Source organism: Nomia melanderi, chromosome 9 (assembly GCF_051020985.1).
Source record: "Nomia melanderi isolate GNS246 chromosome 9, iyNomMela1, whole genome shotgun sequence".
In the NCBI taxonomy this organism is placed as follows: domain Eukaryota; kingdom Metazoa; phylum Arthropoda; class Insecta; order Hymenoptera; family Halictidae; genus Nomia; species Nomia melanderi.
Window position 1 is genome coordinate 5,518,057 of NC_135007.1, and position 15,165 is coordinate 5,533,221.

General features: G+C 37.4%; 1 protein-coding gene across 9 annotated transcripts in view; it reads left to right on the forward strand.

Moving 5' to 3' along the window:
• Window positions 1-15,165, forward strand: part of LOC116431258 (glutamate receptor ionotropic, kainate 2) — a 206,837-nt gene that overhangs the window by 2,894 nt on the left and 188,778 nt on the right. For 8 of the 9 annotated variants that reach the window (XM_031986396.2, XM_031986397.2, XM_031986398.2 and 5 more), the window contains exon 2: window positions 7,437-7,638. The exons of the other annotated variant lie outside the window; for it this stretch is intronic. In XM_031986396.2, coding sequence (XP_031842256.1) covers window positions 7,545-7,638 — 94 coding nt within the window. In that variant the 5' untranslated portion in view covers window positions 7,437-7,544. The remainder of the gene's footprint in view (window positions 1-7,436; window positions 7,639-15,165) is intronic. 9 annotated transcript variants of the gene reach the window in all.

The following is a 15,165-nucleotide window of genomic DNA, read 5'->3' on the forward strand; positions in this document are numbered from 1 at the left end:
TCATATGAGGATTCTTTGTTTTCGAGGAAATCGACTTTGAATATTTGCCGGGTACTTGACCATGTCTCGTTATTGGATCTCGTAAAGATTCTTGACGTCACGGAAATGTTTACTGTAGCTGAGAATTATAAATACGCAATGAAATAATATGTTACAATGACCATAGGCTTTATTGTTACAGAAATTGTTGAAAATGTTGTCCATTCTGTCGAATACATAATTTTGCTCTTCCAATTAAGTTTGTAGGAACGCTTTTTAACGCGTTCTATTGTTTACTGTATGAAATGCTACAATAAGTAGGGCGTGCACCGATTCTCTTTGTCCCTATGTACGTTCAGCTTGTGGGTAGTCGGCCAAGGCTTGAAAGTATTACTGTAGGATAATAAGGATAGTAGGGCAGTAAGTAAAATAAACATTTTCGTGACACTGGAAATGTTTGTCAACATAAACTTCAATCGTGACAATTGTCTACAGTCAGATCCGATAATGAGACACAGTCAAGTGCACACATATATTTAAATATACGGAAAATATTTAAAGTCGATTTTTTCAAAAACAGAGCCTCATATGCAACAATTTTATTCTACATTTTCAACTTATTTTTTCACGTAGAATCACGCCCTATCCAGTTGTACCATTAGTTACATGACACCCTGTATTAAAAAAAGGTAATAACATAGATGTCAAAGTAATTTAACGTTCACGATGACACGTACACAACAATCTCTCTTTTCTTATTTCGGGATATGACGAACGATTTTGTAAATTCTTGAACGGCACGTGACCAGATAGGCCGGGCGATAAAAAAAGGGACAATGCTCGCAATCGATGAAGCTATTGTAACAGCTGACGTAACCATCTACCGACCAGCCTTTTGCGGAACCGCCCGCATAAGCGAAAACCAGCTCCCGTCGGCGGCCATGCGAAATTTTGCAAAATTCTGCCCCTTTGAGCCTCGCCGCTGATCACCGCTTGTTCCACCTTATCGCGTACTAATACATCCCGACGATCATCGATTGCGATCACGGATTACGGAGGAATTCGCGGCGTGCCGGTTCCAATTGAACAATTGTAAAACTTCGATCAGAGTTTCGCACCCAGTGGATGTTAATCGGAGACTATAATTATTTTTGGATGTTAACCAGTTAACTGTGGAATTTAATTTAAAAACTCTCTCATTGCGTGTGCAATAAAGTATATATTCGTCGAACACAATGAAAATGTATACCTATAATACATTCTGACGAAAAACTAAAGCGAAACGAAAATGAATTACATGTGTATCTGAAAAAATAACTAATTTACCGTTGAAAATATTAATATCATTTCGAGTTTTAAGATGATGTGTATACTCGTTAAACGTAGTTAACTGGTTAACGAACATTGGTGCAGAACTGTGAGTTTAGTGCGCTGGTTCGTTGATAAGAGTTACGTGTTTCTTTCGGGAGGCGAAGAAAGGGAAATAAGGAACTGCCGATCCGACGGCTTCTCTATCTCTTTATCCGAGGCTTTCTAGATCATCTCGCGGAGATGCTTCGAACAATCATAAATCACAAAAGAATGGCCGGCTGACAAAGGTGTTGAGCAAAGGGACGGGGGAAACGAGGGTGTAGATAGATAAAAGGGGAAAGAAAGGGAAAGATGTTCAAAAGAGGGGGTGGAGGAAGGGGCGAGCGCCGCTTCCGGCTCTTCCCTTGCTCCAACTTCTTCCATCGTTCGTATCAGTGTCGGCTTTCTTTCTATCTCGGTACGATTAAGATGTCCCCACAGTCGCCGCGAGTTATTGTCGAATAAAATGCCGCGATTAGGCCAGATTGCGAGGAATGGAGTGGAAGTTCGCGGCATTTTCGTTTCACGATTCCCCTTCCCGTGAAAGAGATTCAGTAATCTCCGTTGAAAGAGATGGGACATTATCTTCTGTTAATATTTTAACATTCTATACTAATTTAACGTTTTTGATTAATTCTAGAGACTGGAAGATTGGAAAATGTATCGATAATGCATATATATTTAAAAACAAGTTTCTTTATTTATTCATCATTTCTTCGACGGAAATTGAAATATGCTGCGGAATTTTAAAAGAATACAACTTTTGTATTATTTTAATGAATTTAGTTAAAGCAACTTGCATAATTTACGGTTTTTATTAAGAAATAGGGTCACAGGTTTCTAAGTGATATACCATTGTTAGTCCTCATTGATATTAGAGCATAATGCCCATTTTACCAGTTACCTTACAGACAAATGACGAATCAAATATTTATCCTATTTACAAGCGTTACTTTACATTTATAAGTGCTATATTATCTCGAGCACTTTATTGTCCTCGAGATTAGCCATCTTGTGCTAACTTAATCCTTATCAATACAATTGCGGACCAGTAACATTAGAATTGCGTTCGCACGTGACTGGGTTTCAATATCTGGAATATGCTTTCAGTAATTACAGTAGTTCCAAACTGTAATAGAATCCGATATCAAGCATATGTTCAGCACGAGGAATCAGCGTTGTGTTCTTAAAGCTTCTATTTTCTTCGTGTAACATGAATTTCTGGCCGATGCTATAATTAATCTAGGAGAAAAAGGCATTCGTTGGGGCAAACAAGGCAGTATCAGGCGAAGTTATCCCGCAAAAACGACCTCTCGAAGCGAATGTACGCGGATCCAAAAAGTCGCCGGCCAGTCTGCGACGCGAAACTGCCCCAAATATACGACGTTGCATTACCGCGAGCTGGAAAACTCGTTTCGTTGTTTCTTCTCGACCAACAGGAAGAAGCCACGCAACTTCTCGGAGTCCTTCTGACCACGAAAGAATCGTTACATTGAATTAAAGTCGAATAAAACGGCGTGCTTCGGAATGGCTCTGAACGTAGTCGGTAACAGACAATGTCGTTCCATCGCGATTTTACGAGTATTTTCGGCATTGGTGAAACAACCGCAAACATCTAACGACGTGCTCCCGCGCCGATCGAATCACGAACACCGCACCGGTCCGAATGGGTGCCGCTAACAATGCACTCCAAAATTACGGGAAATAACGTTGCATCTTGATTATTCAAAATCCGTATGGAAATACCCGATGTTGCGCATTGTATTTATACCCTACAAAATTTGCAACATTTGTAAATAAATTTAGGAAGTTTGTATTCCATTTTTCTGGACTGAGTGTACGTAATTTGCCGTTTATTCAGAGATTTTATATCAAGTAGAATCTTTAATTATTGACAGTAAAATTACCGTACCAGTCAAAATGACTGGTTTCGATCTTTTTATTTCACAAGTATTGGTACCTTCAAAGCATTGAATATTCGAAATGATTTTGAAAATAAATAGTTTCACTTGAATACCATAATGAATGCCTGAAGAAACTGAAAATAATCTATTGTTACACTTTTTATAGGGTCATGTCAATCGTTTCAAATGCTTGGTAGTTTTAGTTTTAATAAAGTTAACACATAAAATTTCATTCTCTTATTTGATTACTTTAATTTTGTTCAGGATTAAATATAAAAATTGTTTAATAACGAGTAGGAGTTGTGCATTCGCAAAGTTGCTATTATTTTCACGTCTACTTGATATGTTGAATTGCAAAAAAGAAAGAGTAGAAGTTTTGGAGCGAAGTGAAAAACATATTTTTGTTCAACGCCTTCAATGTTTTCATGATATCGAGAGAGAATGGAAACGCATTTGTACGTGGATCGTTTTGTGTGGGTTGATTAAACTCCACGCAAGATCGATTCTCTCGATCCTGGGGAATTTCTCGTGGCTTAATAGACCGCAAAGAGTTTCTTCGGTACACTTTTCAACTGTCTGTACGTTCTCTGGGGCTAGTTTACGCGATACGCTCCACTCTGAAAGCAGAGTAAAATAAATTGAACGAAATCCCTTAGACAAATTCCTTCTTGTTATCCGGGGACCGCAAGGTAGCCACCGGCCAATCCGATTGTCGAACCGCGGCGAAATCAGAGTGTGGCTATCTATCTTTACACCACAAATTCAATAACGTTAACTGACGAGTGAGATAAAAATTGTAATTTATTATTTATCGCTTTTTAAACGTTCTTCTTTAAATTGTGTTGGCGAATAATGAATTATTAATCGTAGCTTCATTTTCAATACCCACAGCCTATTACCTAGGTAACTCGTTCATGATGTTATTACGTGTTGAAAGCAAAGTGTGTGAGAGAACTGATATAGTTTATAATAACATTATCAAACTAATAGTAGTCCGAATAAATGCCTAAATAATTAGTGGCATAACAAAATTTACGTGGAGTGTAGTTTCACTTATGAACTGCCCTTCGGCCCATAGATTGAGCATAATTTGTTTTTCATATGCAGAGTTATTATCAAAAGCCAGACATCAATCTTACTTACTGCGAATGAGTAAATTTAATCTAACTTTCAGTTCTCCTAGAAAAACATATTTTTTGTTTTGAAATATTATTCACGTAGATTGAAACATTCATTACAATTTTCAGCGTAAAAATGCGAAACGGTGCGCGTTAACGCGTGAAATTTTAATGAAATGTTAACCATTTCGCGTCATCGAGCAGGCACTGCATCCTCTCGACACGCGGATCATTTATACCCGTCACAGGTCGCGGTGTCGCGGTACAAATGATTTCGAAAACGCAAGAGTCGACAAATAAATTTTAGTTTTACAGGGCTCGCGGTGCGCATGGAAGACCAATGATTGTTGCGTTCTATTTACAACAATAAATTTCAGCCGAACCCCGCATGTAAAACGTGAATTCGTTCGATAAAACTCCCAGAAACACGACGGGTTTCCTTTCCCGGCCAATGAGAAATATTGAATCCATCTTAGCATTAAATTCACGGACATTTATTGTATTGCTTCTAGAACAATAAGGGTTCGTTCATATTGATCGTGGAAATTAGATTTTCCAAAGCAGAGGATTGGGATACATATTCGTGTAATTGTATTTGACGGATCAAACAATTATTCGGCGAATGATTATCCGTAAAATTGACGAGTTTCATAAATATTCCGTTAAGGGGGTGTTTTAATGTAACTGAAGATGAAAATTTGGTAAAAATTATTAGCAATTACTAGCGCTACTAATTTTTAGAAACATATTTTTTGAGAGTTACACTTTCAATATAGGCATCTAATAAGAAAGAAATTAATTTTTTAAATGATTAAACTAGAATAATATCCTTGTGCTGAAATATGGCCCGTTTATAAAAACTAAAAATTTTCTTTGGAGCGTTGTCACGGTTTAACTTTTCTGTATTGACTGCAACTTGAAAAAGAAAACGTTCTTCGCCTGTTTTCACCGATTTGTATGTGGGGAGTTCTGATATTTCGTTTAATGGATCACTGCGTTCAATTAAGCTTCGAGAACATACACACATAGCAATGTTTCCCTTTCATCGAAGGAACGTCGCTAAATAGCGTGCACTTAATTAGCGATCCCATTGATTCAGAATTCAGTCCCTTGCTTCATTCCTCGGAGATGTGGAAACTTCGTTAACCCCTTGAGGTTCACTTTGCTTACTTTAGTGAGGTATACGTGAACTTTGTAAGCTTATTTGAATTTAAAAGTAAGGTAAGCGATATACCTACCATTAGCAATCATGTTTTTATCGATAGGCAGTCGATTACTTTATTACATCGAATGTGACCGATAAAAAAATATGTATTAGTTATTGACAAATAAAATAACTTCAAACTTAATGTGCGTTGTCGTCTTGGTAAGTAATTAATAAGAATATATTTACTTACTAAAACCATAGAACTTTAAATATTAAAATATTTTACTTATTCTTCGATTATTCCGTCATTTATTTTCTTACTAAAATATTGGTTACAAAACGTAATTGGTACCAACGATTGATATAAGAATGAAGCTAATATTTATTTAAGGATTAGAAAACAGAAAATCTAAAATCAGAAAGTCGTTTGGAATCATCTCACGCGCTGATCTTGGGGTTGAATAGGAGCGGTCGAAATTTTTTCTGGTCACTGCGACACCGGTGACTGATGTGCATTCGTTTCTCGCGCAATGCATGCCCAGTACGCCGAACGAACTCGTCGACTCGAATAATTTGTCGGCAAAAACTGCCACCCTTTCACTCCCTTGATACGTCTGCTCGCATTAATTCACGGTAATTTTCGGGTCGGTCAGTAATGAAGCGCGTAGAGACGTGCGCGCGACAGTGAGCCCGAAGTTCATTCCGCAAATTTTCGCTGTAACGATTATTTATGGCTGCCAGATTGGCAATTACGCTTGTTTCACGAGCGTGTAAATTACACAGCAAACGATTTCCAGCGTAAAAAATGAATCGAGCGGCTATGGATACAATTTTTTTGTCCCTCTTTTTTTCGTTACCAGTACTATTTAACATGGATAGCATCGAAGAAATAATATTTGAAATATTTGAAAAACTATTTTCATGTTTATCCACTTCGTGAGTGTTGAGATGTTTGCTGATTTAAAAGTTAATATTGGAAGTTTTTTAATTAATTTTTATGATGTTTATGTAAATAATTTGTTTATAGAATAGTTCCACTCATAATTTAGATAACTTATGATTACGTGAAAATGAAAGAACATCGAAATGATTATAAAAGTTCTGATATTTATTTCAAGCCTCACTAATTATGTACAATGTTTAAAAATGCACATGTTTATTTGTAGTGTTAGGTTACTTTGAATTGGAACTTTTAATTTTTTTCTAAATTGTTTAAATTCACAAAAACACTAGTATAATTCATATTGCACCTTTCAATATACATTTCCATTCTAGTTCAATGCGTCACTGTAAATGCAGACGTTCCAAAGTTCCAGTAATTGCCTAACAGTTTTTCAAGTTTATTTATTTTCCCAATAAACGTCCTTATTTTTGAGCGTGGATATATACGTATGTATAAAAAAACAAATTCCCACATTTCGTGACACGAGAACGTGAAAAACTGACCGATTTTTAAAAGCATGTAAGCTCGATTCAATAACCCATCGAAGCATGGAAGTCCGACACTTTATATCGTAACATATTGTGAACTGAACTTTCGACTCATCGACTGCATGGAAACGTATTTGTCCGAGCAACTGCTTCGTCACGTTCCCTGCACACTGTCATAGCAATAAAACTTTTCTCGACAAAATAAGTACTGTGTAAATACATACATGTATATCGCACAGTCGCCGTACCACGATGGCACAGCAAATAGAAAAGTGTGATTTAAAACGCAGTAACGATCGGCTTTTAAATTAACGAAATTGAAATGGTCTCGAATTATCGTTGCAGGAATTCCGCGAGATAACGTCGTCACATGTATTCCGTATTATTTAGTGGATGATACGTTTTAACCGTGACTGTTGCGCCGCGAGCGAATAGTTGGGCGCCGAAGCGGACGCGAACTCGCAAGTTCGGCTAGGTGTGTTCACGCTTTGTTCGCTTGTTCCCCAGGTAAATGCATATGAGCGTGAGGTGTCGCGGTGCGCGGGTGTAATTGGTGCGGTGGTGTCTGTGCAAAGGCCAACGGGAGGCCGCTACGGTGGGTTTTCGAGATGAGCTATGAATTTGGGCTGCCTCGTAGCCACCGTCTTCGTGCTCCAGCTCCTTCGGCTGCCGATCGACGTTGCAGCGTTACCCTCAGTCCTCAAGATTGGTGAGTCAAAGGAAAAATAATCAAATTGTTCGGAAATACAGAGATGAGCGAAAAAATGATAAAAGTAATTTTATACTTTGTACTTGATTTTATACACGAAAATTGTAAAGTTTGATATTTAATATTATTTTTTGTACAAGGGATGAATACGTGAAACGTTGAAACGAAATACAATAGCTTTGTTTCTTCATTTATTATGCGACTTTTAGTGAGGTTGGTTTTGAGAAATGTCGTCTATATTTCATCAGAAAGTGTCGAATATTTCTGATGAAGAACTTTCGAGTGCAAAACGTTAACTCTTTATGGTCAAATGCCGTTCTAATATTGACATTTAGTATTGTTTGTTTTTTAGACTTTCTTTCTCTTGGCTCTGTAAATTACGAGCCTCAGTACTTAATCTAATATTTAAATTTTTATACGTTCTGTTAAGTACTCATGGTTACCAGAATGGTGATCGAGTTTTGTTGAATTTTGCACGTGGTGTGCCGACTAATAAAACTTGTACGGTTCGAAGGACCACCCGATATAATCGGGAACAAAACTTGGAAATGAGTAGGAGGTGAAGTGGACTTTGACTAAAATGCTATGTGCTTGATCGAAATTGCTAATTTGTGCTTTGTAGTCCGTACTTCCTACTCCGTACACTGTGCTATGTACAATTTGAGCTGATACTTGGCTAAACTTGTTTCTCAACTGACTGGGCCTCCCAGAAACGTCTTCAACGACACCTCCGCAAGTCGTCTTCGCGGGGGTGAAGTCGTTCTGGTTGGCCCTTTAATTCTAGAAGTTTGTGGAAGGGAGAGACAGTCCCCTCCCTTCTTGGGTCTCCAAGTTGCTAATGTTAATAACTAATTCGTCCCGTTTGCAGTCGTCGACCGTGGCAGGTAAAAAAGCGAGAAACGCTTAGGCCCTTAAACACACATGCTAAACGGGCTAGAGAGTCAAAAATGCTGGTAACTGGACGCCAGATGTGAACAATAGACAGCGAAAATGTACAGTAAGAATAGCGGGCCTTATGGGTTCAGGGATTTATGGCTGCCACGGTCCCTTCTCGTAATACCGTAAGGACGACTGCAACTTGCGACGGGACGAAGGCTCTTATTGCTACGAAAAAACTAACAAATGTACAGCTAAGTCTTAGAAAGATAAAAAGTGTACACAAAACTAAAACTACGGTCGTTCAAGGGCCCGGACGAAACGGTAAGGCTATAAGTGGCCTTAACACGTTCTAAACATTTAATTCATGTTTATTGTACATTGTACTATTATAAAATAGCTACTGTTTTCTGGACTTATTAATTTTCATGTTAACTTTTTAACGGAAAAATGAAAAGAAACAGTATTTTTACTTTATTAACGTGTTCGGAGACGTGAATAATATAGCATTCATTTTCAGTGTGATGGGAAATGATGACAATTGTTGAAATTATTATGCACTTTTAATCTTCGGGGTACTAAGAAGATCGCCTGTCTATTTTTACAACTCATTGAAATTGTTACTGTTTGCGAGCATGTTAAAAACCTAACACACTTGAAAAATTAATAGTAAGTACGTATATGAACAGCTTCAAATAATTTTCCATTGGTTTTCGAGATAATGTTCAACAATGAACTTCTCCAACAGTATAATTTCGACAACGGTACCACAGCTCTCGGTACAATGTGAAGCGTTCCATCGTTACAGCGCAGAACTGCGAAAAATAAAGCGGGATTCCGAGTCTTTAGTATTCTGGCGATCACAAAGTTAAGACGTAATGCGATAAATAGAACTTCTTAATTCAATCTTGCGAAGTTCCGAGCGGGACAGCATCCTCGCTGCTTTGAGTAATTGTTGAATAATGGGTTCGTGACCGCGCTCCTCGCGAGAAGCGGCGCGAAGGCTGACAGCGCAATTAAAGTCGAAATCGAATATGGATGATGAATTTTCCTCGTATCGTACAACTCGCCAGCCTTCACAATAGATTTACCATCTATCGAGACGAAACCATGAATTATTGAATATATTGTATTCGACTTAAAAAGCACATCGGATCTTGGCGAAACAACGATTGCACCGAAAAATCGTTTTCTCCCTATAAAATTCGATGTAGTTCAATATTTTCCGCGCGACCAGCCGGGTGACCCGTTTCCCCTGCGAGCTTACGTCGGCAAAAGTTTCTCTGAAAATTTCGTGTTTGCGACAAGTTCCGCCGGAACCCACCGCGGCCAACTTTTGAACGTCATTCCTCGGAGGACATCGAACACCTTGCACGTTCCACTTGCGTTCAGAATATTATTGATGGAGTAGGACTCGCTTCATTCAAGCCGATAATATTTTTATGACGAAGCTGACTATTTTTCTAAATGTCGGCCCCTGCGTCAGGTAGATCTGGTTTATTTTAATTTTTATGGAAGTTCTGTCCGGAGAAATCCCTGACTAATTTTATTTGTTGGCAACGTTATATATTTGTGGTGGTCATAATTATATACCTTATACAGAGAAAATGAAAATAATGCTACATTTATCATTATTTAATATTATTAAAAAATGTAAAATTAATGTTCAAAATTATTAAAAAAATGTAAAATGAATGTATCATTATTTAAAATTATAGAATCTGTCTTATGTTTAGGAACTTAATAATTCGTTTTAGTTTCATTTGTACAATATTTTATTCAAAAGATTTGTTGGATTTGTAGGATATAACAATTGAGCAAATCGTTACTGAAACAGTTGATGGTAGCGAACGTGTTAATTGGTTTCACTCCTACTAACAGTAATGCTGCCAATCGCAAACTAACGTTCTACTTCAACTGATAGCACTGTTGAAATAATAAAGCCTAACTCTAACAAAGTTTAACATTTGACGAACGAGTGATTTCAAACAGATTTCGAATGCCTATTTGAACGAAACTTGTTTGCGGACGTTTGAATGGATATTTTCACACGAGAACTTGTGGGTAAACTGATCAACAACTGATGAACGACTATTTGATCGAGTCCGTTTTCGAAATAATGTTTTGACGGATGTTCTCTACAAGTATTTACCTGCGAATGACGAAATTGAGATTCACTTACAGGAATTGTTAACAGGAAAGCTTAACAAGAAAATTTCGTCAAGAAGTAGGGGTACACCAATTTTCTCTATCTTCAGTGATGATGGAAGTTTCTCTAGGTTGAAGTGCACGTGGAAAATTTAATTATAAAGTATGATCAAGGCGCGCCTTGACCTCGAGTAGCTTGTGAGTCTCCCCAACGGTTTATGCTGCTACATACTAATCTTGGTTCTACCTTACTGATTATTAACAAATCTCCCCAAATGACGTCATTTATATATTTAAATGTCGAAAACCATTGCAAGATAATTATTTTTTTATGAGATAAATACACGAGCCGAAGAAAATATTTTTGGAAATAAGAACTTAGAACTTTGACAATGATAAAGAAATGAATGAACGTTTCTGGTCATTTGTGAATTGCTATATTTTGTTCAAATTTTGGCAGTAGTAAACAAAAAATTGCTCCGAGATGGAAAATCATTCGTAAATTGATCGTCATGTTTTGTCGATTTCGAGAATATTCAACAATAGAATACATCGCAAAATAGGATGTCGATGCATCGTTTCACTCTCAAATGAAACGAAAGCGTCGTTTTCAGGGTCGTTTCTTTCGACGAGTGCAAGCTCTCACTGCTAGCCTATTGCAATGCCAAATTGGCCGTGCCATTTGCGTGACTCCGCCGCTGCTATTCGAACGATGCTACCGCGTTTCGAAGGATCGACACTCGCCGCAACACTGTTCAAGTCCCCGGGTAAACGAGAGGCTCGGTTAATGGACCGCCGTAAGTCATTCCATAATGAACATTAGTCCCCGCATTTCGCTGGTGCCCGTACGTTACTCTATTCCAATTAACCGGTTCACAGAATTTTCAATGGGCACAGGCTGTATCACGTTCAAATTTCGTCCGGCGATTAATTGCGTTTCATTGGAATCGCAACGTGTGTAGTTTAATTAAATGTAAAAGTACGTTGTAAATAACGATAAAGAGTATATCCGAAAGGCATAGACGGATATTGTAATAAAAGGATTTCTTCAACTGGATTAAACCGTTCCGCAAAAACAATATCCGTCGCTGCATAAATAATAAGGACTTGCAGAAAAACGACCAACGTGCAAGTACTTCGTAGTCATTCCACACAGTTGATTTTAATTGTGCAATTTATTTATCCTTTTCTCCTTGTCGAAATACTTTATTCCGCGTAAATTTTTGCAAGCGTTGCGGGAAATAATATAAAAACTTTCAATTCCAATTCATTTTGTAATAACCTACCTCGAGTAGAATGTTGAAACTTGGTAAACAATGTTTTTCTTTGATAAACTGACGAACTATCATCGTCAATTTAATTTGATTGAAGAGCACTTTCGACACCCTCATTCAGCCGTAGTCTTCTTCTTTCTCCTTTTTCATTTTCAAAGTGTTCGCTTGAATACATTATCGCCGATGGGCAGAGGAGATGCATGTCTCGCGTCGCTGTTAGACAGCTTATACAACTTTGAACTATCTCGGAATGATATTACTGGGCTCCGAGAACTTTTGCCGGTAGCGCAACTCATGACACACAACACCGCGCTTTTCTTCTCTTCTCGCAGTCACCCTTGAACGCAGCTCTCGCAATGGATGAATAGATAACAAGCGCTGCCGTCCGTTCTACCAGAAGATTTTCCTTTCAAGGAATGAAAAAAGAACGTGAAACCATCGGCCCGTACTGAACCTATCGAAAGAATGGCGACGGACGATTAAACACATCTCTTTCTTCGTGTCCCATCGCTTTGCGTTCATTAAAAAAAGCATCATGAGGTGTCATGCTCTAACAGAATCTAGACTTCTCCAAGAACAAATTTTTCTGTAGTCCCGATGATGGAATTGTAGAGAGTCGGGTTTAATATCTCTTATTATGCGACAGGACGGAAAACTGGGGTGAATTTATGAACTCATCGATTTATGAACTCGGAGAGTTCCCCGACTTTATTTGTCATTCAAATTAAGTGAACTTTAAAGGGACGGATAGACTCCGGGAACTTCCACTGTAAATGAGTGTTACGGAAGATGAGCAGTTTTAATCTCTTCGGTGGTATAATCAATTCAGTTGAAATGCGCAGGACGTCCTGCAGCTAGAGGTACTTCCAGGAAAAAGGTGATTCTCTACGAAAAAGTAGCTCGTAAAGGTAGAATGAAATTTCATAAGCTTCCTTTATGATGTAATCTTTCAAGACGAAGAATACGTTCATACTGTCCTTTGAATATTCAATTATATACAAAGATTCTAAACGATATTAAAACTGAATAAACTTAAAATAATAAAAATGAAATTCTAAATAATATTATTCACTCAGATATGTTTTATAAGTGACCGCAGATAGTCTTTCTTGAATTAACGGAATTTATTTAAAATTCAGTCACTTAAATATAAATTGCATTAAAAAATCCAATGTTCCTTATGTATCAATATACCACAGTATATTTGCGTTTGCTATTTCAATTTTCTGTTCCCTTCGACCTTCTCCTATGTAAAGCCGTATTCTACAGTTCCGTGTAGCTACCTTTATCTTATTTTTCACTGTAGAAAATTTCCATATTCAGATACAATTTTCTTCTATCCTTTTCTACAATCACTGAGCGATCGCAACAAATTTTTCAGGCGTACGCTTCGTGTTTCCTCAAAATGTATCGGAGCGCACAATCGACACGGTTCGCCTTTCAACAAAAGGCTGGCGAAAAACAAGCTTCCAGATACATTCGTAAGAATCAATTTTTTTCCATCTCCCAGTGCGAAATCTAGGTGAGGATACTTCGGGAGATCAGGTTTATCGGTTGTCGTCGAAAATCCGTCGCCTGCTTTCCCCTCAGGTTTCTATCCCCTCGCGCCGACTAAGCACGAGCGAAGAGGGCGAATAAATGGACTAAATTCAGCAACAAAGGAAAGCCGCGGCGAGTCTCCACTTGCTCGGCTGTTTGTTCCCAAGTCTTCAACGCTCCACGGTCTTTTATTGGCCTTGGTCTTGTGTACCTCCCATCGAGCACGAACTTTTGTGCCTTTGAACGATCATCGCTGCGAGTAAAGCAGCTTTAATAAAGAAATTCGAACATATATTTCCGTGCCGAGACACAAACAAACCTGATAATATTATCAACCATATTAACCCTTCGCTACTGAGTTGAACAAATCTTACACTATAACATTGTTGGTGTATAAGACCAATATGCACTTTATCACTTTATCTACCGCAAGCCTATTAATCGGCTTTTTGATTAACAATCGGTAACCTATTAAAATTACGCTGATTTACAGCAAAAGAAAGCAGAACGACATTACGAGATTTCTTTATATTCTGATTTTAAAGTTACAAAGCTTTGCAGTGGCAACGTATACTCCTACACGATGCCTAAAATGGTATTGATAGTTAGTGAGTGGTTGCCTTGATCAAGAATTGTAGATGAAGTGTTAAGATGTGGTAAAGGTACTGTTTTAGAAAAGTGAAGAAAGTTTTATTTATGATTTTTCTTAATGTATCTTCTTTATTAATTAGAGCAGAAAGATAAGTCCACAATATTTATTCTGGTCAGATTCATTTATTGATTTCTTTGAGGCACATTTCATTGCTAAATATTTTTTTTGATTCCTTTGACCAACACGGGTTAAAAGTTACATAATATTATTTATTAATTATAAGTTTGGTAAGTAGATCGGAAGTTAGAAAAATTTGAATTTTTTAAAGCAATCTAAAATGAGTAGAAATTTATTTGTTCACTTAGATTTTCGTAAGTTAAAAATAAAGTAGTAGAGTGCTTCAATTCTTCTCAAGATTTTTTCGTTTTATTTTTCATGTATTCATGTTTCTCATAGGTAGGTATAAATTCGAATTTTGCAATAATTAGATGAAGTAAAGTTGAGTCTCTTCGTTTCATGTTTTCTTCCAGTGGATTTACTTATTAACAATGCGAAAATTCAGAACAGACCGTTTTGCATAAAACCTCGCCGTTTTTCAACATTGTTGCAGAGTAAGAAATCTCCCACCGTGAATATTTTAGCAACTTTATTACCCCTCGAGAAGGTTAGAAACGAACTTGCTCCGTCATTCCATCCCAACGTACCGACAGCAATGAAAGATTAACCGATTCCAAAATTATCGGAGCGTATCTCACCGTTTCCTCTTCTGTAAAACATAGAGCGCAGTTATCGGTCGCGCGCCTGAATTTTATTGTTTCCTTCGCCCTTCGAACAATATTTCAATTACCTACATACAGAATTTTTCTTTACTTAATACATTTATGCACTTATTTTATAACTTATGCAGAGAGATACTCAGAAAATTATTACAACAATCTGAGATTATGAAACACACTAATAACAATTTTTATTGCTACACCATTTCAAAACGCATAAGTGCCTTTTTACGAGGATCAAGGTGAACTAATTAGAATTTAATTGGTAATCATCGTAATAATCGTTTCTCACAACAGCACATGTACTTAAATAAAAATAATG